Source organism: Aspergillus luchuensis, chromosome 4 (assembly GCF_016861625.1).
Source record: "Aspergillus luchuensis IFO 4308 DNA, chromosome 4, nearly complete sequence".
Lineage (NCBI taxonomy): Eukaryota > Fungi > Ascomycota > Eurotiomycetes > Eurotiales > Aspergillaceae > Aspergillus > Aspergillus luchuensis.
Window position 1 is genome coordinate 3,141,932 of NC_054852.1, and position 27,222 is coordinate 3,169,153.

Here is a 27,222-nt window from a genome sequence, read left to right on the forward strand (position 1 = left end):
GTTCACTCCTCGTGAAGTTGATCTTTGAGGTAATAAAGTGCATGATGCATGTGATTGATTGATTGATTGATAGTAACAATCATTCAATTGGTTCAGCTCAAAGCCATGCATGCTCTGCAATGCATATATAGTATAGATAAATAAATGATGAAACGACATTCTAGTAGCCCGATAGATAACGAATGACCCGAGACCCCTTCACCCGCTAAAATTGCAATAGCAATGGCAGCATGGACCATCAATTAGCGGATGTGAAAATCAATACTACCCTCTAGGGGGTAAGTTGCTCCGCTCCAAATGAGGTAGGAAAAAAGAAAAGGAAGCAAGAAAATGCAGCGAGCGGCTAATATAAACGCGAAACACCAACGTAGCTTCAAAATATACCCAAAACCGTGGTAATTTGAGGGAAAGTCAGTTTCTATAACAGTTAAACAACGACTCCTCGCCGTCTCCAATACCTCCACGCAATTAACCAAGCCCCAATAGCTATCCAGACGCTCACCGTACATCCCACGGCCCAGAACCCAAAGCACCTCCAGCCATGACATTGGCCGTCATTCGTGCCATTTCCGTCGTCCATGGCGTCCTGGTATCCTTGCGAATACACTAAACCCCAGACGGCTGCTCCAGCGGCTGGGACCATTGCAACGATACCCCAGTTGGTGGCGAAGTTCTCGACGCCCCAGACGACGGAGATGATGATCGGGACAAGGGAAAAGGCACTGCCGTAGCCGAGACCGATCAGGGCCGTGGTGAGGTGGGTCAAGCCGGGGTATTGAAGGGGGATGGGGGAGGAGAGAAGGAGGTAGCCGATGGAGAGAAGGAAGGCGGAGGGGAGGAGGAATGCAAGGCGGGTGAAGGTGGTGCGGTTGGTCGCCGATGTGACGGACGCAGGGCGACTACTTTCTAAAGGACTGGGAAAGAGATGGGTTGCTGGCGGGGCGAAAAGATCGGAGAGCGAGCCGGTGAGAAGTCGGGCAATGGTGGAGGTCAGCGCGATGGTGCTGACATGGGTTGATGGTAGGCCTGCAGGTGACGAGGCGTTTGTAATATTTGATACGGGAGTCAGGGATTGGACAATAGTGCCCAGCTAGAGAGAAACTCAGTCAGCTTAAGACAACACAGTATATTGGACGCAACATACGTTATTGATATATGCCTCTCCTGGTCCAGTGACCAGGAAGAAGCCAATCGCAAGCCACCACATTGACTTGTCCTGGAAGAAGATCCTCGTCTCATAGTTCAGCAGCCAGTTCTTCTTCCGACGCTCTTCTTCCTCCCTTTCCTTCTCAAGTCTTGCTGCTTCTCGCTCCTCTTCTGAGAGTGTCAGAGTTTGGTCCCCATCGGATCCGGTGCCGTCGTCGGCCTGCGAAAACGTTCCATAAGCAGCCCTAACTTCGTTCCTGGGCCGGAAGAATTCGCTCTCTTCAAGAAGGCCACTGCGCTCCAATTCCTCTACTGCCTCGTCGATGTACTTGTCTTCATTCTCATCCACGATCCTGAGGGCAAAGGTGCCGATCACACCAATGCAGAACAACAGGATCGCGAGGAATAAGAAGTACTTGTACACGTTGACATCGCCACGAGCACCATCTTCCAGTCGGTCACACAGGAAGTACGTTCCCACCTGGCTCTGCCACATGCCACTAAGGCCAAATCCCGCGATAGGAACAGCAAGCATAATGCCCTTATGCTTACCCCGGCCAAAGTTCTTGGCACATGTTGCGACCGCAGCCAAGTACATACAACTTGTAGCAACGCCAATGGCAATGAAAGCCACGATCATCACCCAAAACGGCCAGCCCTCGCCACCTGCATCAGGAGGCGGTCCACTCTTAAAGGCGAGTGCAGCCAGAAGGTAGCCAGCCCCAAACACGAAACCAGAGAATAAAGCCAGCGGAGATGGGCTGTACCGATCGCAGAGATATCCAAAAAGCGGAACAGGTAGGTACATCGAGACTTCTGCGGCAATCGCAACAGCATTGACACGGAGTTGAGTGTAGTGGAGGCGAGTGAGCAACAGGGGTCCGTATAGCGAGAATGCGGTAATGCTACCAGCTCCAAGACTGATGACCACAATTCCGATTAGCCAGTTATCCAACGAGGATGTGATCAGCGCATCCTACACGCACAAGAGATCTTACCAGCTGATAACGCCCCAAGCAAAACTGCTAATCCGCACCACTTCCTTGGCCATTTTCTTTCTATCCCTTTCTAAGATCTCGTCGACAACATCATTTAGGAGGCCATCGTCATTGTTGGTGGCCGATAAACATGACCCTGCCCGTGACCGTAGGTGTCCTCGCTGCTGCTCATCCACCTCAGCATCTGCATCATCTAGTAACGGGCGATGAGCATCAAAGTCCCGCTTGTCGATAGCTGGGTCTTGCTTATCACGGGATGGCGTCATAGTGTCTCCCTTTTTGAATAGTGATAGCGCGATCTGGATGAGGACGACTTTTCACAAATTGTAAATCCTTCGAGGGCATGAAGCGGGCAATAGCTGTCTGGGTAACGTGTTTCGGGTCCGACCAGGGGAAAGATAACAGTGTGCCTGGCAAGATGGGCCTGCCAGTGAGTTCTCCGCAAACTAGTCCTCCGCAAACGGAAATCAGAAAGCAGCAAACCAGAAAGATGAATCAACGCGAGTATAAGGGAGAGACAGAAGAACCATATGCCTTCAACACATCAAATAGGACCTCCCAGACATCGAAACTGGGAACCAGCAAACCCCTGAGAAGCGTGAGGAGAAGGGAATGCGGAGATGGGCTGCTGACTGAGTGACTGACGAGGCGATGAGCCAAGCTGCGATTAGATAATAAGTCGTGAGGCGATAACCACACCGCTTATCGCCGCTATCACGTGGCTTGATGCCTGACGGCCTTGGGCAGCACACATACACTGTAGCATCGTTATGCTGGTTTGTCACTTTGCAGTCTACGGCTGAATTCCTATTAATCATTATACGTATTCGATTCTCTTGTCCCGGTCTAAGCTCAGCGCCTATAGGTATGTACACACAAACACAACTACCGAACAACACTCTGTGGAAAAAAGCTGGGAAAAGCACGGATTAAAAAGTCCCCGGGTATCGGACCAGTCCCCAGGAGGTATAATCAGTAACACATGTCCGAGAAAGAATAAAAAGCGTGAAGAAAGCAAGACCGGCACGCCCTTGCACGGGGCAGGCCAAATCAAAATAAAAAAGAAAAGAAAATCAGTTTCATACACGCCATGAGAATGTAGTGGCCCCCCAAGCAGAGACCTTCTATTATGCGCCCGGCACGGATAGTAAGGTGTCTGTGGTGAGCATCATGCCATGATCGTTCGTCAATATCGTAATGTATGTTGCCGAAAAACAAGTTGTAATGTCACCCATCTACCCCCGTCATCGTAATCGGTTAACATTATTCAGCGTGGGTACAGCGATGGCACCGTGAGATGGGAAGGGCCAAAGCCAGCTGTGTTTTGGTATGCAAGTTTGATGCCACATGCCGTGAATTCAAGAAGAACTTGCCATATGGACATTAGGGAAAAAGCAACCCCGGTTCCTCCGGCTCGAAAGCCCGAGGATCGAAAAGAAGGAGTGATTGTGGGGTAAAACAGAATTCAAAAGGCCCACCGAGTGCCGACGGTCAGAGATCGAAGAAACCCGGTTCTAGAAGCTAACCTCGCCAGGGTCAGTCTCCAGTACATTCTCGTCCCAATAGCGTTGAGAGGAATCATCGCGGCTGGCGTGCTGGGAGCCAAGCGCAATCGCTTCCCCTTCGCCTCTTTCAACGTAATCGTCTTCGGTGATCTGTTTCAAGATGCGCTGGAAGTACATCCTAAGGGTTCGTAGGCCCCGAAGATAGCCACGATCAATATCATCTGGATGCTGCGGAGGGCAGGGAGCATCAGGCGATATTTCATCCTCGCCCGTAACGCAATTAGCAAAATCAACTATCTTCAACTGCACATCCGAGTACCCATCATCTGAAACCTGGCGTTGTAGAGTGTCCCGCATATTGGCCGACCCGGAGGGGCCATTGTTTTGAGATGTCTTGTCGAGATTATGGGGGTCTCCATCGTAAAGAATCAGAAGACTGCTGGCATACAAGCGATAGCGCTTGAGCTTCCGAATCATGTTTTCCAGCTTGGCCAGCTTTTCGAGAATGGCGGGTATCTTTTTCGCCACACTTCTGTAACTCGCACCATCGTAGAGAAAGCGAGTAAGAGCATCCTGGAATTCACGCCCCGATTTCAAGTCTCGTCCAAAGTATTTGTCTTCAAAGGAGTACTCTTTCTTCTTAACATTCCACGATTGCATTCCGCATAGACGAACGCCTAATTGCTGGGACGTCGTTGACTGGCATTTGCGTCTCTGTGACTTGCGTTTCTTCTCATTGGCCTCGATTCCATACTGGCGAGTCCCCATCTTGAGGTCCAAGACACATGGTTTGTTCATGCCCGCAGTAAGATCTTCCAGCAAAAGAAAGAATTGCACTCGATCGTCTTTCCTGGTCTGGGCCTCTTTGGGGTTAGAAGGAAGTTGCGCATCATCGACATGATTGGTGCTGGTTCGGACTGGAGACCGGGAAAGGACATTGTTACCCACGCGGCCATCAAGCTGCACAGAGTCCGCTCCTGGAACTTTGGGGGCTATTGGGATTGAAGCATTCGTGGCAGGATGGGATGGTGGAGGGACCGGATTATCGCCCTCCATTGAGAATATCCCGTCTTCCTTATCACCGCCGTAACCTTCATCATCAAAGAACAGCAGATCGCCTCCCGGCTGCCCAGAAGTCATGCTTCCCCGTCTTTGCAACCCGCTCCCAGATCGGCGCCGCCTCACCTGCCGAGTCCTGGATAACGAGCTGGAACGTTGGGGAGACTCTTCGGTCCGCACTTTCTCGAGACGATTGTGGCCCGCATCCAGTGCCGTCGATGCTGAAGATGACAGACCCGGTCCGTCACTTGTCTGCCTATTGATATCGATTGCCCCGGACTGTGTGGAGTCAGGTTCTTCAGGTATAGTTCTGCGGCTGCTGGCCGTATGGTCTTCCGATAAATTGGCCCTCCGCCGGATTTCAATGCCATCTGATGATGTCCTCGGTAAATTGAGATGGCCTCGAGCATGGCGACGATGATGGTGCACGGCAGGTGGACTGAAGACTTCACGCAGAACTTGCTCTTGCAGCTTCCTGTTCACAGTGGTGGCACCCCATTGCTTTTTCTTCAGGGTCTGTGACCCATCCAGAAGGCAGCCCTGAGTCTCTTCGTCTCGCAACTGCCCGAAATCCCCGGGGAAGCGCCTATTAGCTGATAAGGAACCGTCAGCAGTCCTTGGGCGCTGGCCGCGGGAGAAAAGATCGGCTGGGATTATATGACGATTGTTCTCGAGAATGACTTGGGGAATTATGCCGGTCACCTGCTTTTGGCTGAAGATGCGTTGCGGTTCGACGTCATTCTTAGTAGGGCTGCGGGCATCTGCGGCGGCCACTCCATCATTGTCCGCATTGTTAGTAGAATGGATCGCATTGCTACTGTCGGGGCGTTCCGTGTGGCTCGCTGGGGTCTTCGATCGCTTGGGAGTTTTTGAAAAGGTGACATTCAGAACGCCAATGTATCTGGAGGACAAGTTAGACGAAATCCTGATTGAACCAGCCCTGCTGGCAAACTGCTTCACCGCCATACGTACCTAGGCAGAAACATCAGCATCTCAGGATGCCTGCGCTCGATGCGCTCATAAAATTCGTTTTCCCGATTGTTGAGTTGCTTGCAAACAGCGCGACGGGAAAACCGAAAAACGGTTGTATGGCCCCCAACCTGATGGCGATAAGGCTTCAACTCCACAGCCCCAAGCGGACCAGCCGGTTCATGCTTGTGACGCGGACGGGTCAAACGGGAGCGCTGAGTCGGGGTGGCCGTCGGCGTCACCTCAGCCTCATCCGTCACGCTGGACTCTTCATCACGAACAGACATGCCGCTCTCGTCGGCAGACGCGGGTTCGGACTCTGTTGAATATTCAGCAGGGCGCTCGGGTATGGAACGAAGAGACTCTTCATTAAGTTTGTCTATGGGAGCATCCTGCCTGCCTTGCAGGTCGCCGTGTAGGATTCTACTATCTTTCTTAGATCGAAGGGATATGTCCACATGATTAGCTTCTTGCTCCTCAGGAACGACTTGTCTCTTTGGCACCAAAACGTGACTACTCTGCGCTGTCGAGATACCAACGGGTTCCACGCTATCTTGGCCATCTGTAAAAGGTTGAACCTGATCGACTTCCTCGGAGAGAGTGACGCGCTCGTGTGGGAAATAGACAGCAGACGAAATTTGCTCATCTTCCTCTTCCTCAAACTGCCCCGAGCCACGGCGTTGCTCTCTGCTCGCGTCCGATGGAGAAAGACGTGACTCGACATGGTCATGCAATTCAGGTGCCTTGGAGAAGTAATCTCGGTTTCTCTCCGCATATTGGGTTGGGATGCTCCGTGAAAACGAGGTGCCATGACCTCCCCCGGGAGTGAGATGGAAGTTGCGAATCTCCTCGAGCAAACTGCGAGGTAAGGCCCTAGGCTGGGATTTAACCACATTGTCCGTTGTCATCTGCGGTCCAGTTTCGCTTTCGGCGCCTGGCGTGAACAGAGGAGCGTCAGCAATAGACAGATGTGTAAGGCTCTTGGAACCTGTCAACCCCGTATCCTCAGGCACGGGCGGGATGTGCAAATTCGAGTCACGGCGTTCGCCAGAGTAGCGAGGTTCTGAATGAGCCGTCAATTGCTGCTTGTCGTGTGGTTCTGGCAGCTCATCGAGTCGACCCGCGCGCTCTTCCTTGCGTTTACGATCGGGTGATGTGGTATTCTCTTTGAACAGGCCCAAGTAGTGGCTTGACTTGCGGCTGCGCACATGAGAGGTCGGCTCTGCATTGGCCAGGTTTGCTTCGATAGACTGCTCTACTCTGGCCCGGCGGCCCCGACTCGAGCTTCGCTCGGGTTTCATCACACGTGCGCCGTCCTGAATTTGTTGTCCGGACCATGGCTGAGAGATGACTTCGATGTTGGTAGCCGGAGATTTTTTGGTAGGCGAGCGTGTTGCAGCATGGGACGTCGCCAAGGAAGCATCGTTTAGAGAAGCGGAAAGAAGACTGCGATGAGGCGATGGATCCTCCGCGATGGCAGACTTCGTCGCAGCATCGTCCGGCGCGAATTTGCGAAGATGTTGCAGGCTCTCCCACACTGATGTATGCGAACCCCGTCTTGGCAACTGGGAACGCTTCCCCAAGGTCGCATCAGAGTCCACCGGCAAGAGGGGGGTAGAATGCGGGACTGCCGATGGAAGCAACGAGGGAGAGCCTAATGAATGCTTCCTGCGAACGTCAACTTCCATGTGGGAAGGGCCGACGTGAGTAGGACGGGGAGGGAGGACCTTGTGAGGGGAAATCGGAGAAGGAGTGGAAGAAACATCTTCGAGGGGAGGTATCAGGCTAGCGGGTGGCTCATTGTGCACATCTTGCACGGGCGCAATTTGCGGTGTGACGGCGGATTCGGTATCAGAAGGGAGGTAATGGGTTGCAAAAATGCTATCTCTCTCGGACAGCTGAGGGCTATGCGATCGGTCTGGGCGGGAGAGCCGTTCCACGGGGACGGTAGTAGGCCTTTTTAGAGTAAAGGTCGAAACAGGCGTGGCCCATTGACGAGCCGTGGGGGATTCAGCGCGGGATGGGGAGGGAACTTGCTGAACGACATCGTCGTGGATGAGCTGGCTCCGAGCGTCGTGGTGGCGCTGCTGCTTGTCCTGAAGGAGTTCAGGCCCGTCGGAGCAATCATGTTGGGCAGACGCGGCAGGTGTCACCAGGGGTCCTGACCAGGTATTCTCAGTCGCAGATGGAGGCCTTGACATGGGGAGGACATTGGTCGGAGCTGCAGGAAGGAGGACAGGGTCGAAAGGAGCCGAGAAGGGAAGAAGCGTTGTTAGGCTGAAGGTTACGGGTTGGGTGGTTGTTTCACCGAGGAAGGCGGAAATAGGAAAAGGGCAGAGGCGGATCTGGCGTCACTGGCAATAGAAACTCAGAAAACCGGGACAATCGAGAAGATCAGGGAACATCAGCCACGTTCCGGGGCAAGGGCATCTTACAGGCTGGGAATTAGTTGCAGGACCGTGGGGGGGTGGATGGAAAGAGCAGGGGAGCTGAGAACCTCTCCAGAAGGCTTAGACAAGACAGGTTAAATTCGAGGTGTTATCGTGGTTGGTAAAGGATGATCGGGGAACGGAGGCTGGAACTAGTGCGTGGTGAGCAGCGGTACTAGTAGCTTTGGGTTGGGGGTGTGGGCAGTGAGGATCGTAGTATTCCCGGCAATTGATAGGGAGAACAGAGAAAGAAAGAGCACAAACTCCCGGGAAAAGAATAATAGTTTCTTCAGTAAGTAAGCAGGAGGTATCTTACATTCCGTCAACCGGCAGTAGTAGCAGCAGTAGTGTCCTTTTTTTCCCCCAAATAGCAGGCAGCAGGATGGTTCTAGTGGAAAGGGAAGAAGAAGGAACTAAAGGAAGAAGAAGCAGTTTGGCTCACCGCGGAAGAAATGACGCGGATCCTCGTCACCGCCTTTGGGTGGAGCCTCTCCCCCGTTCGAGCAAATTTGGGGAAAGTCAAATCTTCCTCCCTTTTTTACCCTGTTCTCTGAAGTAGATAGATACGGAGAAGATAGATAGTACACTACAGGAGGTAGTAGAAGAGTGGACTCTTGCTTCTGCCTCACCCAAATATGTTTGCTGTACCACCAGTCCAGATATGGAGTCTGTTTGTCCAGTTGTCTATTTAGTACCGACTTTCACACAAAGAACCCTCTTTCTAGAACTCTCAGCCACTGATGATCCTCCCCGAAGCCAAGTCCAAGGCACTGGAACTCTGTTCGAGCCCAAGTCACCCAGTCGTTCATAGTACCCCCATGAGAGCATTATTTGAGCCAATGGCGACTTACAGATCCGAGTAACTGATACGTAAAATCAATAATGACAGTGGCCTTTCTCGTCGTCCAAAGGGTGAGAAGCCCCGGTCATTTATCGGATTCTTCCCTCCTTGACCAGATTCGAAAGTAAAAGTGACCTAGGTCATTCCCAAAATCATGCCCCGAAGGTCCCGTGGATGAAACACCCTGCGTCTGATAGTCCGGCATACCACATCCGGTGTTGAAGCATTCTGACTGAATCACCTTATTGATCCAGTAGAAATGGTACAGACCAGGTCAAAGGTTCAGACAATTCCAATGACTGGAAATTCCCCCTTGGCACATGGGCGACTATTGAGACTGGTTCGCATGTGACGTGCTTGCGCACTCTTCTAGGAGAAATCCCTTGCACAGCATGGTGGACGCGGAACAAATCACCATCCACAGGCGCCTTCGGGGAACTCGGAATGCAGACTACCGCCCTGCACGGAACATGGCTGGCTGGATAGGTTTCTCCCAATTCCCTCGCTCAACAATTGCAGCGACAGACACTTGGATTGACCCGACAAATAAATACTGTATATGAGACCGTGGAAATAGAACTCGGAACGGGTCAACCCGAATTGGGAACTGTGGCTTGCATCTGAAAGCTAATCCCGAAGTTGATCTGTAACCCTGAAGAGATGAGGGTGTGCTTTTTCTTTTCTTTTCTTTCCGAGTGAGGAACCAGGACCAATTCCCCTTAGAAGGTTCGAAGATTCGACGACCTTGCATAGGCGACTATTCACACTGATGTGTCCTTGTTTGCGGCGAGGCTAGTACTATTGATTTTGGTGCCCCGGTGGGGTCCGCGATCTGGGAATTCCACTAATGGAGGCCTCTAGGCCGATCCGAGGGAACTACTAGAGATTAGAGTGCATTTTACTCCGTACTCCGGAGATAGACGGTCGCTCGATAAGACACCTCGAGATAACCTGCTAGATAGATAACGACTTCCTTTTGTGGCATTCTGACCCATGTGGCTGGTTTGTATTGGCGGATGATTGATCAACAAAGCACGGGGGGAAATGATTGTTTTGGTTTGATAAACCCTCAGGAACCTCCGGGAACACCCTGTCTGAAGGGGAAGAGAGACAATTACTACCGGGGGTCGAAAGTAGTACGTAGTAGTCTTCAATAGCATCCACAAGAGATCCCAACTACCGAGTGAACAACATTCCCGCACTTATCAATTTCCCCCCAATTGAAGGCCCACTCCCGCATAACCCCGTTCCAGCGGGATGGACCAATGGTTGGTCAACGTGATCGGCTTGTTGGTTATTGGCAACCGTTCCCTGCCCCATTGATAAGGCGCCCAAACGGCCAGATCCTCCAGTGCCTTAAAGCCTAAGCCGTGAACTCCATCCCTGTCGGTCCTTCACAACCTCATTTAGGTCTTGTTTGCAATTCCCGTGTTCCCTTTCTCACCGAGTCTGCTGCGTACAATCCACACTATTTCCTGATTTTCTCGCTATCAGTACTAGGTAATAGGTCTCCACCTTCTGTCCCTCCCTGAAATCCTATTTGACTCCCTAGTATCCTTTCTATCTACCTACCTCATGCCCCTTGGTCAATTTGATAGATATATCCGCTACTGCTGCCAAATATGACGTGTATCGCTTGGTTTTAGGGATCATCCTCGTCAATCCCGTTTTTTCCAGGCAAGGGCAAAAAAAGAATTTCCATCAGGGTCACCAGATCAGGTCTTATGTCCCGTTGAGACTCACATTCCTCAAATCGAGCCACCATGCCTCGATTGATTCCGTGCTGGCCGGCGTCTAGCCAAGACAAGCTGCACCTCGGTGAACCACCATCGAGTATTGCGCAATTTGTGATGGTTGTTTGGCTAACTGCCTTCCGAGGGCTTCGGTGTGAAACACAGCGTGAAATATCCTTAGAGTAGCACGTAATCGGCGACGAAGATATACGCTATGGCAGTTACTTGGGTAGTACGAACATCTCGACATTGACTAATGCCTGAACACTCGTGCGAGTATAACATATTCTGGTCTGGATTTGACTTGAAAGACCAACAAGAGAATATCTAGTCTGCTTCCCTAGACCCTTACATGCTACAAGATAATCGATAGGGTAACTAAATAGCGCTCCATCCAACCAATAGTAGGAACACTGACACCAATCCATGTCAACTACTTACTAGTAATCCTTCTCTCTAACGGCTGAACACCCAACAAATAGAAGTCGCCTCGCCCCGTCCATCCCCGCCTAGCAATGCCGAGCCTGACTCAAATTAGCCAAACATAGTATATATAAATACTCGGAGCTCTCGGGTTTGAGTTTCCCTTCCTTGGAATGTAGGGCCTTGCCCAGCAGGCACCAGTGTTCCGGCATTTTCATTCCACCCCTGAGTAGTAGAACATTACTAACAGATATTAGAGATCAGTTGCGAAGGGGCCTGGTCTTGGTCCTAAGTATATGATCCTCTATAAGCAGATCATCTGGTCACTGGCCAAGCAATACTTATTCTCATGTAGTCTCGGTCAGGTGTAGATGGTTCAGGAGTATTAGCGACGTGCAGCGCACCAGTTAAATCTGAGCTATTATACGTTCATAATACTTTCATTACTATCCGTTCAGTTTATAAAATCAAAATAACCGTGTTTATTGATATTTCCTCATGGACTTTGATCTGGCTTGATAAAGGTAGTGCATGTCATGGGCTTGGAGATCTGGCACTCACTCTATCAGAACGATTTTTTATACTAGATCGAGGTGGTGACTGATATTTACTGAATGAATGTTGCTTGCTGGGAAGTACAAAGCTATAGGATACTCGTGGTCGAAATTGAGCACAGAACTATCATATAATAGTACTATATGTAATCGGGAAATATTCTGCCAGTGGAATGAGACTACTACTACTCCAATTCGACATCCTATGACTTATCGGTTTTTGATCGTGAACGAGGATTTTCAGTCAATCATTCCACTGCGGGATACATCCATACAGCACTTTTATGATAACTATACAAAACCCTTCGTCATCTGGAGCAGAGCGAGAATTCTGGCTACAAAGTAGTATGTCTAGATCTACTAGCTCACTGCACATCAAACGACAATAGAACAGCCCCTAGAAAAAGTAGATACAATGGCATCTCTGCCCACTATCTCCACCATGGTTTTACGTGTGCTTTTGGGAGATCGTATCTCATTAACATATATTCTCCATCAGAGACGCGGTAAAGTGATTGCGCATATGATCAGAATAATATCCTTCAGCCGTTTTAATTAGACTAATTTGCCAAATGCCTAGTACTGTTCCAGTGAGTTTAAGCCAGATTATATAGCTAGATATACGGGTCTGTATATTGGAAACAGTATATAAAAGACAGCTCTACTGAGCAGATATCTACATTTATAGTAACCAAGAGGGTCTTACCTTGCTATTATGCATTCAGAAATACGTGCAGAAAGGCTGGTATAGATTCTTGTATTTGGTTTACTAAGCTTCTCATTGAACTCTGAAGATATCGAGAGAGCGAAGATTTACTGTAGCTTGGTTGTATAATTGAATCTGTAGCTTGGTTTTATAATCTGAGGCATTACATACGAGAAGCTCGGATACAGAAAGGGAGTAGTATATTAGAACTGTTAATATAGCAGACTAGTCTATGTATAACTTGCCCAGAATGCGCAAGCAAGCTTATGACAGTTAGCGATACGCACTCTTTTGAATGCACCTCCGCCTTTGGGTCCGAAAAAGGTCAATTAATTCAGGTGCAAGGGATTCGATTCCCCGTTGGTCACTAGAGTTACAGGCTTAGAGGTCTGTAGTTGGCTGACTGATAAACAGGCTCAAAGACAATTCAAAAAGAAGGAATCGAAATGAATAAGCTGAAATAAGAAATAAGAGACGAGAATCTGGCTCTGGGCTCTGTCTTCCAAAACTGCTGGATCAACCAGACGCATAAATGGTCAGGAATTAAGGTGAAAGATGAACAAGTACGAGATATTTAGATGTTATTGTTCTACCCTATGAAGCATACAAAATAGCGATTTAGCTTTCAATCATCCATCCAAACAACTATTACCGTTCCATAGGGATTGTTCAACGAGTCAAGAATTAACCACCCATCAACCACCCATGAGTGTCAAGTTGAAAACGGATAACAAAAATATAGTAAAAGCTGCTTTAAGTTAAAGCATGATATAGGCACCTTTGAATAAAGCAACTAAAGTTTAGCCTCTCGTGCCTCGTTCAACTTAGCCGGCAAGAGCCTCCTAAGAATCTTGCCAGTCGGTGTTTTGGGCAAGGTCTGAAGATGGAAAACACCTCCTCTGAGCTTCTTATACCCTGCAAGTTGGCCGTCCATCCAAGAGCGGATTTCATCAAGGACTTTCTGTTTCTCGGGGCTTGGTAGCTTCGCCGTCTCTGGTGAGAGACTCACATATGCGAGGGGAACTTCCGTCACTTGTGCATCGTCGTATACTGCACAGACCGCAGCATCGGTCACAGTAGGATGTCGCAGAAGCATGTCTTCGAGCTCTGAAGGTGCGATTTGGAACCTAGAAAGATCGGGTTAGCCAAGGGCTGAATATTGCCAATGAAGATTTCTAACTCACCCTTTGTATTTGATCATCTGAATACTCTCGTTTAGCTCCATGTATCCATGGTGAGAAAAGAAAAGACATACTTACCTCTTTAAGACGGTCAGTAACCCAGAAATTTTGGTTCTCGTCCAGCTTCAAGATATCTCCTGATTTGATCCATCCGTCATCGGAGAAAGTGCGCTTTGTTGCTTCACTGTCATTAACATAGCCCCTGTAGAAAGGTTAAACACATCCATGCTTGCAAGATTGAACGGTTGACAGAGTTTCATACATCATAACAACTGGCCCGCGGAGCCAGAGTTCACCTTCCTCACCGAGAGGGACATCCTTGTTTGTCTTTGGGTCGACAAGACGAGCTTCCCTGTTATGGCATCAGCAAAGGTAATGGCTGCATAGAGAGAGAGTCAATTATCAGAACTTACATTCCTGCAAATAACTTGCCAACACACCCGAAGGCCCTCTCGTCTTCATCAATTTCATGAATCACTCCCCCGGAACATTCTGTGAGGCCATACCCTTGGTTTTGATGTTAACAAACTGTTATCGAAACACGAAATATCAACACCTACCTTGACAGATTCTGGTGTGTGGAAAGCGCTTCTTGAGAAGTTGCTGCACCGAATTCTAGCGAGGACATACAGTGAGTATCACACACAAGCTACAAGATATCAAGCTCAAGGTTTTACCTTCAATGGGGCAGCAGAAATAACAATTCGCTGCAAAGAGGCTAAGTCATATTTCTGAGCAATGGGCGAGGCGGCAAGACCAAGTGCCACTGGGGGCACAATATGAAGATCCGTAACCTTTAGCTCGCTCGACTTGCGACAAAAGGATTCCAAGTCGAAAGCCGCGAGGCCGCAATAATGGGCTCCAACCCACATGCCAGCCAGAACCGCTATTGTCAGACCATAAACGTGACAGTCTAGGTTTCGAATGCATCAGTAGACCTGGAAAGACAAAGTTTCAGGAAGAAGGGGGACTTACATGGTGCGAAAAAGACTTCGCATACAGTTGAATTAACTCTGACAGGCATGGAGGCACGCATCATGATGCTGTTCATGACAAGATTGTAGTGGGAGAGTTGCACACCCTTCATTTTTCCAGTTGTTCCAGAGGAAAAGCAGATGGTACTGGGGACATCCTTGGAGCTTTTCCCTTGGAGATCATATGGGGGAAGGGTTTGCGAATCTCCTTCCCCAGTAACATCTTCCGGAAACTGAGGCAGATTTCCCACCTTGCAACGGACAGTCAAAACCTTAATGTCAGTCAATGACAGAGAGGCCAAAGCATCCTGAACAGTGCCAAGCTTCTCCTCGATGGTGACTACATGTGTAGGTTTCACAATCTGGAGAACATGCGATATATCTTGGTGCGTTGCCGCTGTATTCAAAGGCCTATCGGAATCTTAACCCTAGTTCCTCATTATGCGACCTGACATCTTACGCGAAAATAGCACCTGTCCACCATGTCGCATGCGCGAGGAGAACAAAAGCATTCTGCAATCCCAATCAGACTGAATACTAGATAATAAGCGCATGTGGATCTCTTACGGAGTTGTTAACAAGTGCAAGTAAGGTGTTTCCAGGTTGTAGGCCCAGCCTCTTCTGTAAGCCCCAAGCAGCACGAGCAGCTTGAGAGCGAAGCCCACCATACGTGAGAGCTTCATCGGAAAATGTATCGGTATGAACGGCTTTAGATGCATCTACATCTTCCGGGTTGTATTGTGTCATAAGTTGCGGAATGGACAAATTTGTCGCATCATGAATTGGGGTAACTGGTGATCTATAAACGACCATTTTGCCAGACCCGAGTCTTATGACTGATTCTGTACAAAATATAAAGGTTTTGTGCTAGAAGGTGAATGAAGATGGCTGATATTTGCTAAACATAACTGAGAAGACCTCCAGATTGCCATCCTGCTCCTCAAATACCTCGCATTGCCGCTAACTCTCGGCCTTGCTCTCCCCGTGAGTGGGTCGTATGAAAATGATACCGGGCTGGAATTGCCTAAAGAGTAAAGACACCTAGACTCTTTGAACCTGTTTTCCTGGCTCCAAGATAGTGTGCTTAGTTTGTACACCAAGGCCAATGGAGACAGCCTTGTTCTCCCGCTGCTCCGTGAACTAGTGACCAGTCGAGCCTAGCTACCGTGCGTATTGGAACTAAAAAAGCATCGTCTGATATCCAAGTGGCGGAAAGCCTGTGACAGTGTCTCCACACGAGAGAACCTCCACTTAGCGCGAATCCTTCAAAGAGACTTACGTACCTGATAAGCAAACATTGGTTAGCAACGGCCCGCACCCGTCAGGAACACACGGAATACAATGCATGATCTTCTCGCCATTAAATTATGTACGATTGAATCCTCTGTCAGTTGAATTAGTCAAGACCAGCAAGCCCAGTACATAGTGCGGAAATACCTTCGCATCACGGAGCTTCTTCATGGTTCCTTTGCCTTCGCTGAGTCATGGGAGCAGGGAGATACTAAGCCTGATCTGTGAGGCCAATGTGCCTGATCGGCGCATTAATGGGGAATTTCAACATTTTCCGATAACTGTACTGTATCGAAAATAATTATTGATTGAGCGGGAGCTATTGCGGATGAAAATGCTCAATCTTGTACTCTAAACGTGAATTTTGATTAACTATATGTCCGTTTTGTCCAGCAATTTGGGAGGAAACAGAGCCTTGGAAACAGAGCGCTAACCAGATTTTTCTATCTTCTCTTCTACCGCCAGCTCAGACAGATTGATCATCCTTTCTTAGCTTTTGAATCACCTTGATCATATCTTTCAATAAGTGATAGCCAACTAGAGAACTTTAACCTCTGACGGCCCGCGGGAGTCTGTATCAATGACTGGTGGAGGCCTCGATGCTTTATGGTTCACCTAACTCACATTGTACTAGTTAGCCTTGGTCATGGCAAGCGCCCCGAAATTCCTTTCATTTAAGGGGCAGGCCTAAAGCTTAGCTTAATTACTAGACCCTCCAACAAGCGAACAGGCCCTTCGTAGCTAATGCATCTTCGCTCACGGATTTCCTTTTCGCCGCTAATCGTCTCAGCCTTCCTACCACATGCTGGATTGGATTTGAACTCAGCATCAGTAGTTCAGGGTTGCGGCAGAATGCGAATTCTTCGACTTGGGATTCTATTCTCAGCCTGCGTAGTATTATCATTGGCTGACTTGACATCAGCCGGAGCCCAGTCTTTACCAGCATGCGCTGTAAGTAAATGAGCTGTTCTGTCACAGAAAATTATACTGACATTGCCTACAGGAAGAATGCATGCTTGAGCTTGTCCCTCAGTCATCCTGTACCCTTGCCAACCAAACATGTATATGTACGAATGTCGAGCTTAAGGAGCAGATGAACGTCTGCGTTTCGGCAAATTGCACTGTCAAGGAGGAACTCAGTGAGTGGCTATTAAATCATAGATGAAGATGCGAGCCGCCCGTGATCTAACACAATTTTGCAGCTACGCTCAATATCACAGATACCACATGCGGAGCTCCAGTTCGAGACCGCACTTCTATCAGCATACTGGTTCCAGCAGTTGGTCTATGTTTTCTGCTCTTCGTCGCATTGAGATTATATACACGCCTTGTGATCACGAAGTTAGAGATGGGCTTGGATGACTGGGCAACTATTTTCCTCGCGGTAAGATTGCACCTTCGTTCTCTGAGGTTTGAAACGCTCAAGTCCGACTCTCCTAGTGTTGCGCGGTGCCCGTGAATTCCGGTTCTATTTTGCGTAGGTCACCTCAATTCTCACATTGACAACAATGACATTACTAACAATCGAGATCAGTTGGAAAAGCAGGCCTAGGAAAGGATATTTGGACCCTCGAGTTCAAAAACATCACTCGAATTCTCTACGTACGAGTTTCCAACTGACACGCGAAATTGATAACCTGCTGACCAAATCCATTAGCTTTTCTATATCCAAGAAATTCTCTACGCCACATGTGTCGCCCTCATCAAGATCTGTTTCCTCCTCTTCTATCTTCGCATCTTTCCGAATGATCGAATGCGCCGCGTTATCAAAGCATCCTGCATTATCACCGTTTGTTGGGGCATAACTTTCATATTTGCCTTCGCATTCCAATGCACACCTATAAGCTATAACTGGACGAGCTGGGACGGAGAGCACCACGGTTCTTGCGTCAAGACGAATGCGCTAGTGGTTACTGCCGCCGGATTGAATATCGTACTTGATGCTTGGGTTATTGCCCTTCCTATACCCAAAGTGATGAAGCTCCAGGCATCAGTCAGTACAAAACTTCAGGTTACATTTATGTTTTCTGTGGGGTTCTTGTGAGTTCCTGGTTTTACCTTGCTTTCCTTTCTTCGGCATCGGACCATTTAACTACTAACACTAATCAAAAAAAGAATCACAGGTGTCGGCATCTACCGCGCTATAATGCTCAAGATCTTCGCAACAAGCACGAACGCAACATGTAATATCCCCGAATGTCCTTTCTTCCACCCACCAGATTCTCTAACAATTTAGCAACAGGGGACATGGCTGCTGGCGGCTACTGGTCCGTGATAGAAATCGATGTGGGCATTTTCTGTCTTTGCCTACCCGCTTTGCGATCCTTGCTCGGTCGCCTATTCCCCTCTGTGTTCGGATCAACAAAGGAAGCCAGCAGCATGGGACTACGAAGCAGCCAAAAGAAGATACGAACTGACAATCGCGATGCGAATACCAGTTTTGTTCAGTTGATTGAGATGGATCATAATGGGGGATTAAAAGGTGACCCTGATATACATTAGCAGGTGTAAAACATTTGGCGCTCTTAGCATGCTTGATACTTCTTATTTTATGATACATTTTTATAAAATCTCAATATTAGTATATGAAGGAATGTCAAGAGGGTCTACTCTACGGGCCACCGGGGCACCGGAGGTTCAGTGCCCTCGGTGTGCGGCCGGCCCGGGCCCCTCGGGTTGCCGAGGGTGGCCATCCGATAGTACAGATCGGCATCCGCACTTCCGCAGCCCCCTTGGTGGGCCTCAAAGACTATCTCAGGGGTCTTGTGCCCAGGCTTCCAGGTGTCCCGGTATTTTTCGGATGATATAACCAAAAAACCAGAATTTTATTAGCATCTTCTCACGATTCCGCTCTTAATTCGCGCTGCAAAATCCCAGATTCCACACTAAAACCGGCTCCCATTTCTCCGTATATGCCCAAAGCCCTCAGAAAATAGGAAAGACAACTTGATGAGGTTTTACCCAAGCTAAGCTAAAGAGCCCCTTCACCCCGCAAGATCGTCTATGGTTTGCCGATATACGCTTCGCGAAGCTACGACGAGCCCAGGGGCGGTTTTACGAGGTTTACCAACTAGAAACTTATAAACCCCACCCTATGTTCTCTGATACTCCCAGAGCTATGTACACGACCCCCGAATCAGCGAGGGGCGCTGCAAAGATATTGATCACATCCATCCCAATCGACAAACCCCCAATAGTATAGGTTTACTAGCGGAAGGGGACACATTGGTTGAACGAGATAGACTCCGGATTTAGTGAGCTCGAGAATTGCAATGGCAAGGGAGATTTGCACATTATTCGCCTCGCATTTACATGAGAGCGTAGTGTCGGGATATCTTCAACAATTCTTCCGAATCAAGTCCGCGGGTCTTCAGAAAGCTTGATCAAGACACCAACTAACGTAATCAACGGTCGGACGGGCCACACAGTCAGGCGGGCCACCTGGTAATACTATACAAAAGATATCTTTTTAAACACAATATATCTCTACCACCCAGGTCTAGAAGAATTAGATTTTTTCTATATAGATTTAAAATAGTATAAAGAATATCTATAAACCTTCTAAAAATTAATATAAATCTATTTAAAGACTTATCATGTTACAATATCTGTATTTTATATGTATTATATAAGAATCCGTTTTTATTATAAAAGTAAAAATTTTAAAATCTGAAAAAATCGATGAAATACTTATTCTTATATATATAATCTATCTACAAAGTTAGAGCTTCATAGAAGTAGTACTGGTTGATATATTATAGAATTAAAAAGACATCTTTTATATGGGATTTCAGGATGGCCCGCCTGACCGTGTGGCCCGTTCGACCGTTGATTACGTTACCTTTCGGACACATCTGACATAATATGATCACTGAGATCAGCACTTCGGCCGGCCCCGTCAGCCGGTATGTTTGCTTTACAGGACACATAAAAAAGGGTTCACATCCTTGAACACAAGTTATAGTTCATTGACTGCGATTCCTGCTTTCTTAGATGATGACTATTTACGATGCATGCCTAGGCCAGTCATCCTTATGACTAGGCCGTTCGCCGCTTAGTATGCGCGTAGGGCTGTGTAGTTAACAATCGTAGTCTCAGCATTATTGGTTGCCAGATGAGGCCAGGAACATGTGAGGCATTTTCGCTATTGGCCTATAGCACAACGCTGTATTGACAAGAGGTCGAAAGGGCAGGGCTTCTAAATAGGTATTGGAGCGCTAAACCATAAATGGCAAAAGACTAACCGCATAGCGTAATTCACGGGGGCGCCGTCTACATGGGCAATAGAAATTGGAGTAACAACACGAAGATTCAAGGGCCATAGATATGCAACGCTCTAATCAATGAGTACGATGAATAAAGAGGCAACTAGCAGGCTATATAATTCACGAAACATATCATACCTCTGACACCCTGACATATCATCATATCTGATGATCCCACGATGTGACGGGGACAGGGAACTTCCCAATATGGCTAGTAGTTCAATAGTACCGATCCAAGTGGGACAAGTTGCAGAAAGGTAATGCGCCAAGGCGAGCAACCCTCAGTCACCTTCGGGAGAACATCACCCGTCCATTCACTATGCCCAGCAAAGGCATCACTGTATACAGCTACATCGGCGTTCCGGGCTACGAGGTCGGCTTTTCTGTGCCCCAGCAGGAAGTGCTCCATGATGTGGCCCACAACTTTACCAGCCGTCAGCTCGAGATCGACTCGTCGCACATTCAGGGGCTCGGTAACTTCACAGGTCGCTTCGAATGGACCGTCTTTCGCTATGGAGAACGGGTGGCTGGCGCACATAACGACGTTAACAGTCTGACGGGAAAGATCGAAGGAGGCACGATGGTCGCGACACAGGATTTCCACCCGATCGTGACAGAGGACGCCATCATCACTTATGGCTTCTATGCCGCGGGTCACGGCGAGGTTGGTCTCACCGATCGCCATCAATGCTATGTGACCATCTGCTCGAGAGAAAATCGGGAGTGGATGGGAAGTGTGGCTCCTCCGGGATCCCCTGCTGCACAGCAGCCCTTCTCGCGCTTCGTGCTGGCTGCGCCACACGACAATGGAATGAATGGGATGACGGCATGCGAGGCCATCTTTCAGCATCTCGATTCGGACATGCTGGCAGTCGTTCGCCGGCTTGTCCCTCTGCTCGAGCACGTCAATCACGTTCCGGACCACTTTCTCATGAAGAAGCTACCTCATATCGTATACGGCCTCTCCATCACCCAAAAGAAAACCGTCTCGACTATGCTGGCCATGGGCGCACGGTACTTTGAGTTTCGTCCAGCTAAGCTCCTTCCCATGTTTCAGAAAGTGTCTGCCCTACGAGACACTTTCTACTTCCAGCATGCGTGCATCCCCGGTATTGCCTTTGACGAGTTCCTCCGCGAGCAGGTCGCCTTCCTCGACGAGAACCAAACGGAGATTGTCACAATCCATATCCGATGGGATAACATCGTGGCAGACTGCCAGCGGCCCACAGAAGACGAGATCTCAGACCTGTTTAACGAGGCGTGTGCCAGGGCTGTGCGTAGCCCGCTCACATGGGGAACACGCGAGTGCTTTGAACAACCGATTGAGGAATTGCGCCGCACGGGGACTCGTCTGATTGTTGTCATCGAAGCCGACAAGTACGATAGCTGGACCGCTGAAGCATACGCAACACTGAGTGCCGACCCGATAATCGACCGTTTTGAGTCCATGACTACCGAGGGACAGGCAGACTCCGACTTGACCATCCTGCAGTGCCAGGCGACCTCCCAGTCTATCAAGGAAGTGTTTGTCTACAGCGTCTTCTCTGCAGCAGCGGCTAGCTCTTGTCTCACCTCGACCAAGGGGATGCTTGACATGCAAACTTTGCCTTGGATTAGAAAGAATGCTCTGGATAGACTTCGGGCCGAGAAGACTATTGTTCTCATGAATGACTTTATTGATGGGGCAACTGTCGACACGTCCATTATGCTTTCGCGTCAGCGCTTGTCCTTGTAAACCAACCATCGCATACTGTGCATAGATAAAATGGTGCCTGCCATACTGTGTACATACTAGATAGATAGTATTCGGTGTCCTTGTCAATTACTATATACTTTATTTTCTTCAGCGTACTAAAGGCTCGAATTCTGGCATTCTCCCAATGCCCATCCACTCATTCCATCTAACTCACAGCTCTTAGTGTTTCGTAGTACCCTATCAGTACTAATCTGATGCTGTCTATCTGCCGCATTGCCCCAGTCCGGCCAAAATTGTTCCTATCATGTCTAAGCATGACACTACACCATCCTGATCCCCTTGCACGAAGAACTGAACACAGCACGGATTGGACAATGCCAGCGGCGTCAGGTGATTGTTGTCCATCCTTTCATTCGTCAGCATATTGAAAGTTCTTGTTTCACCCTCTCGTCCCCTCCGTCCATCTACCATTTACTAGGATCATCCCTGACATAGAGCTGACAACACATCAATTCACCCTTGGCTTCGCAATTTACTTTAACAGAATGCAGAACGATAATGCCGCAAATGTTACTGGTCAAATTCCCATCAGCAGACCAGAACCGAAACAACCAACACCTCCGGTCGGACAGGCCATCCCGGAGGACGTGGGATTCTTGAACGAAATGAATAGTTAACAGACTCAATACATCAATTTGTAGCTCCCTTCACTAACAAGACTCCAGCCGAGCAAAATATACCAAGCAAATTCAATAATCAAAGTTCCGTCGCTTCTGCACAAATTACCACCTATCCAAAGATGAACGAAAGCAACCAAACAAAATAGAAATACACATCAGCCCATATCACTAGCTAATAGCTGAAACCGAATTTCCTTCTCCACCATCTCAAACTCCGTCGCCAATTTCTTTGATATGCACGACCCAGTGCAATTGGCCCAAAACAATTCTGTGCCGTGGTTACCAGGGTGATGTTATTGGGGGAACTTGAGATCTCTTCGGCCAGACGATACGGAAAATCGTCTGATTCTGTGGTTGCCGACCAGTCGGAAGAGCGCCAGAAATAATCGATCAGCGCATCCAATAAAGATGAGCATGGGATACTGTATGCGGTGTTTCCTAAGTCGGCGACTCTTGTGGCAGAGGCTGGTAAATACAAAAGCTATAGTACCAAAAGAAAGAAAAGAAACAGAAAATGTCATCCAGCGCTCATGAATATCCGGAGAGCGTAGTCACTCACCTCGGGGGTTGGGACAAACTCGACAAAAATCTCGCGTCCACGGAAAGGGTCTCTGTATAATACGCGATTTGTGCCACTTGGGAGGAAAACGCGGCGGGTGAGCAAGACATCTATCAGTCGGGGAATCGACCCCTGCCCTGACACTGCCACAGAGACCGTGTTGGCCTCGTACGGCTCATCGGACGAGTCAGTGAGTTTCTGAATGTGTAAAGGGGGTAGTGCTTGATTCGTAAGGAATGGGTGGGTTGTATAGAACAAGTCGGTCAAGGATACATACTGTATACAGTTCTTCCGCGGCCCCGAGACTGTGCTTAATGGACTGCGCACCAATTACGACTATTTTGATATCATCAAGTTGTCGGCTGTGCATGATACTGATCGCTATGGTGTGATCGCACTGCGTCCACAGTTCCCAAGCAGTGTATTCTTCTGCGTTTGGCGTCATCGTTCGATGCTGAGATATTTCTAATCGCTCAAAGAGAAGAGGACGACCAGGCACCTTCTTATACATATCAGCTCTGGCCCTTCCGTGGTGGAAATCCTCGGTATGCTTTCTACTATCAAGTACCTTTGCATTTGTGTTCTGACACCAATGCCAACCGAAGCTCCCCCGGCTTCCTTTCCGACATCCCCGTGTGAGAAACTCTACCCGGAAAGCTGTTTCATGACAATTATCATGAGGAGGCTAGAACTACATCGCGATGAAAGTACGTTCAAATCATCCGGAACTGGTATATATTTTTATAGGTAATACGTAGGATTCATTACGAATGGTGTGACATAGGTTGCGGAGACGCCATAGGGTTGGGAACAAAGTACAGAATGCATTCGTAGTAAGTAGTACCACCTCGGAATTAGTCTTCTTCAATCCAAGGGGTATTGCCGCTGTAACGTTTTACGAACTTCTGATACCTCTTCCAGTTTTCATGTTCAATCTCCTCCACTGTTCTTCTCTTTGGTTGCGGTGAGCTTGGAAGAGCATTTTCCGCACGAAGCTTCGCTTGGAGCCCCAAATAGTGTGCACGATGCTTCTCGGGGGTCTGTTCACCTTCACCACCACAGAGGTAGTCCCAAAGAGGCAGAAAACCGGGTCGCAATTCGTTCCGGCAGAAAAGCCCATGCTTAGCAAGACCTGGAGCTTTCTGCACCCAGGAATCCAAGACCTTCTGCCACCGATGCTCCCACCCACATTCCAATCCCTCATTAGGATTCCGGTCCCGACACATCAGCCATATCAGGGCTTCAACGATCTTGACTGGTTTGAGCATTCTTGCAGGAGTCAAATCTATTGGAGGACGCTGAGACCTACTAGCGTTGACTGCAGCAGATGAAGCGCGATGCCCGCGGGCGGCCTTGGCGGGTGTGGCAGCGTTACGATAGTAGGTCCATGGGATCCTGATTGGCATGTAGTACGGATCATCCGACGAAGGAGGAGACGATGGTAACTCGGGGAACGCCCAAAGAAGAGACGACTTTTCCCAGAACATCACAGGTATATCACACCCTAAAGTGGTTGCTTCTAAGTGCACATGCGCTACAGCGTCCGGCCTATCTTGCCGATGTCTCGTCGCCGGACATTCTTCCCCGTATTTGCATGGCTCGAGCCCCGCAGCCAGAAGGGTCTGGCATGCTTTTTCGGCCATGCCATCGTGAATGATGCATTCGATACCCTATTGGTTATGTTAGAGAGATAGAAAGAGAGAGAGAAAAGAAAACCAGGGACCATTGTCAGAGACCGGGGGAGTGTGCTTACCGACGAAACATGTTCTTCGAGGAAGCGCTCAATGACGTGGCCCCAAAGTACGTTATTGATTCCAGCTTGGTCCAGAGCATCCGTAATTAACTTCAACTGATCGGCATACAGTTCGCTGAAACTATCGAACATCTTGCCGGGATGTTGTGACCTGATCCTGGTGTTTCTGCAGCTTTGTTTGTCGTTCTCGTATTTCACTGAAGTAGGAATAGTAAAGACGTGTAGTAGTACTCTTGTGCTTGGCTAGAGTTGACCTGATCACCGAGTACACAACGGGGATTTCAAGCCATTTATATAGATACTGTTCTTGAAAGGTGACTCACTGCTACCTAATTCGAAGGCATTTGCTCTATCGTGACTTACCTGCGATTTGAAACCCTTTTTTCTTTCGGAAGACGTTTCCTGAAAAGGCCCACTCAATATCGTGAATTGCTTCAGTTCATTAGGTTACTTCTCTAGTATAGAATCCTAAGAAGTAGCGGAACTTTTCTACCAAGGAACAAACTTTCTATCTTGTACTTGATCGACCGATTGATCGACATTCTTCCGTACTTACTTGCCATGCTAGTATTTTTTTAAACCGTGCGAAAGGCGGGAAAGAATCTGTCAAAGTGTCCAACTGTTACCCTGCGGCTGAATTCAGAGTCTTTGAAACTTGCAGATGACCACGGGAGGAATCCATCCTGGAGCTTCCTGATGACAAGATTTGATGACTCTAGGGGATATCTCCGAGTGTTTCCAAGCCGTTTGATTGGCTTGAGATATTTCATTGCTATTTGCTAGACGCTTAAATCTGACTAGTCATGCTGCGAGATTTTCTTTTCATTTCTTTTTCGTTGTTATGCTTGCTCGTTTGTCTGTGAAACTGTCAGCAACCGGTTTCTTCACACCGTTGCATCTGCATTCATCAAGGGAATTATCCGAGATTGTTGTGTCTATCGAAGGAGCATAATTATCTTTAAGAGCTGTGAAAGAAGTGTCACATCCTCACAGTTCTGGTGGTATAATTCTTTGCAATGAACATACCGAATAGTATGGAGAAGCAGACCAAATAGAGTAGTGGAGTTACATACTTGCAAGTGGAGTTTGCGGTCAACCCTAAGCTTTTCTTTTTTTCGTTCCGGGAATTGAATGGATGGGGCTTGCGCCACAGAGGGCCCAGTGCGCTCGTTACACGCCGGTTGATGTCTTTTGACGGGTTGGGGGGGGGGGGGGTTCCTTTGCATAAATCTGAAACGGTTAAACTCAACTGATCCGTTTGCTCATGATGCATATGAAGTAATTTTTGTAGATGCTGAGTTCGATTAAAACCGGATATATCAAGCTTCTTGGCATTTATTTTCATCATGCTTTTTGGTGTGGTAGTGTACTAATGCATCACTGGCACTGCATGTGCTATTCCACACTCTCTTTGAAAGTACCAACCTTTGACAGGACCTAATTTGTTACGTGCTTACTTCATTTCTCTTATTGCATAGGATGCAGTACGATCATCTTTAGTGGTAGAAATAGTCTGTCGCATCCAGCCCTGGCGCCAAGACACCAGAGACCTGAAGGCATGTGAGTGCAGCCTGAGGCATTACGGCTGTGTAAGCATGCGTCACGTGATGCTATGTGAGAGAACCCAGGATATCCTTCCTAATCTCTTAGCTACTTTGTACTCTGTGTGATGATGGAAAGTGACCAATGTGCTGCTCTGATGCAGGGACACTAGTTTCACTCACCAATTATCCGAATGAAAGAGGGGTAATGGCCATCCATCCTAGTCTTACTTAATGTTTATCCGGAGGTTCATAACGCTTATGGATCGGATCCAGCTGAGCTCTCAGCGCCAAACTACTACTTCATAGTCTAGATGCAGGATGATATATCTCCAAGCCGTTACGGATCCAGAACTTACCGCGTACATGCCATGTTATCGCTACGCCTTTTCCCGAGCGGCATGGCATGCACTGCAACTCGGCTGGTCACCATGCTCTCTCTGCCTGCATCACTGGTGCATACGGGGATGTAACCGCTTACAAAGTACTACTAGTAGTAGTTCGCGCTGGCAGTGACTATAGGTACATACTTAGCCAGCAGGCTAGCTAACAGACGATAGTAACTATGACTGCCAGCGGCTGGATATTCTTTCCGGAGGGAAACCACCATCACAATAGGCGGATACGCTCTCACCCCCGGTATCTACTTAGTACTGAGCTACTAGCAACAGTTGGCAATCCAGCCAACCAGGAGCGTTGTGATCGGCAACTGTCACGGAACTGCGTACTAAGGAGAGAAAGAAAGAGGGGAGGGTAAGAAATAAAAAGACAGGGGATGGAATGGAACGAATGGTGCGTCGGCAACCATCCAATGTGACGCCAGCCGACCGGCGAAAATGTGATGAGAATCGAAGAGAAAGTGTGTGCTTCGGGACCCAACAGGATGATCCGAAAGACCGCCAGACCAACAGGATTCATCA

General features: G+C 48.5%; 7 protein-coding genes across 7 annotated transcripts; 2 read left to right on the forward strand and 5 right to left on the reverse strand.

Annotated features, from left to right (window-relative positions):
• Window positions 1-427: 427 nt before the first annotated feature.
• On the reverse strand, window positions 428-2,410 carry MCH1 (MFS transporter; the record flags this gene model as incomplete). Its single annotated transcript, XM_041689513.1, has 3 exons — window positions 428-1,090; window positions 1,145-2,066; window positions 2,145-2,410. The coding sequence occupies 3 exons, from the start codon at window positions 2,408-2,410 to the stop codon at window positions 428-430; spliced, it is 1,851 nt and encodes a 616-aa protein (XP_041543190.1).
• Window positions 2,411-3,658: 1,248 nt separating this feature from the next.
• On the reverse strand, window positions 3,659-7,878 carry AKAW2_41111A (inositol polyphosphate kinase KCS1; the record flags this gene model as incomplete). Its single annotated transcript, XM_041689514.1, has 2 exons — window positions 3,659-5,609; window positions 5,681-7,878. 2 exons carry the CDS (start codon window positions 7,876-7,878, stop codon window positions 3,659-3,661), a joined length of 4,149 nt encoding a protein of 1,382 aa, XP_041543191.1.
• A 1,520-nt stretch (window positions 7,879-9,398) lies between these two features.
• Window positions 9,399-9,698, reverse strand: AKAW2_41112A (uncharacterized protein; the record flags this gene model as incomplete). The annotated part of the gene is made up of 1 exon (XM_041689515.1): window positions 9,399-9,698. One exon carries the CDS (start codon window positions 9,696-9,698, stop codon window positions 9,399-9,401), a length of 300 nt encoding a protein of 99 aa, XP_041543192.1.
• A 3,458-nt stretch (window positions 9,699-13,156) lies between these two features.
• AKAW2_41113A (uncharacterized protein) lies at window positions 13,157-15,331 on the reverse strand (the record flags this gene model as incomplete). The annotated part of the gene is made up of 10 exons (XM_041689516.1): window positions 13,157-13,490; window positions 13,548-13,564; window positions 13,623-13,746; window positions 13,807-13,896; window positions 13,958-14,051; window positions 14,105-14,159; window positions 14,222-14,457; window positions 14,520-14,929; window positions 14,979-15,031; window positions 15,086-15,331. 10 exons carry the CDS (start codon window positions 15,329-15,331, stop codon window positions 13,157-13,159), a joined length of 1,659 nt encoding a protein of 552 aa, XP_041543193.1.
• Window positions 15,332-16,552: 1,221 nt separating this feature from the next.
• On the forward strand, window positions 16,553-18,310 carry AKAW2_41114S (CFEM domain-containing protein; the record flags this gene model as incomplete). The annotated part of the gene is made up of 8 exons (XM_041689517.1): window positions 16,553-16,759; window positions 16,812-16,947; window positions 17,011-17,192; window positions 17,249-17,285; window positions 17,343-17,410; window positions 17,466-17,848; window positions 17,924-17,991; window positions 18,051-18,310. The coding sequence occupies 8 exons, from the start codon at window positions 16,553-16,555 to the stop codon at window positions 18,308-18,310; spliced, it is 1,341 nt and encodes a 446-aa protein (XP_041543194.1).
• Window positions 18,311-20,392: 2,082 nt separating this feature from the next.
• Window positions 20,393-21,808, forward strand: AKAW2_41115S (phosphatidylinositol-specific phospholipase C domain-containing protein; the record flags this gene model as incomplete). The annotated part of the gene is made up of 1 exon (XM_041689518.1): window positions 20,393-21,808. The coding sequence occupies one exon, from the start codon at window positions 20,393-20,395 to the stop codon at window positions 21,806-21,808; it is 1,416 nt and encodes a 471-aa protein (XP_041543195.1).
• A 2,054-nt stretch (window positions 21,809-23,862) lies between these two features.
• AKAW2_41116A (uncharacterized protein) lies at window positions 23,863-24,893 on the reverse strand (the record flags this gene model as incomplete). Its single annotated transcript, XM_041689519.1, has 2 exons — window positions 23,863-24,678; window positions 24,762-24,893. The coding sequence occupies 2 exons, from the start codon at window positions 24,891-24,893 to the stop codon at window positions 23,863-23,865; spliced, it is 948 nt and encodes a 315-aa protein (XP_041543196.1).
• Window positions 24,894-27,222: the final 2,329 nt, after the last annotated feature.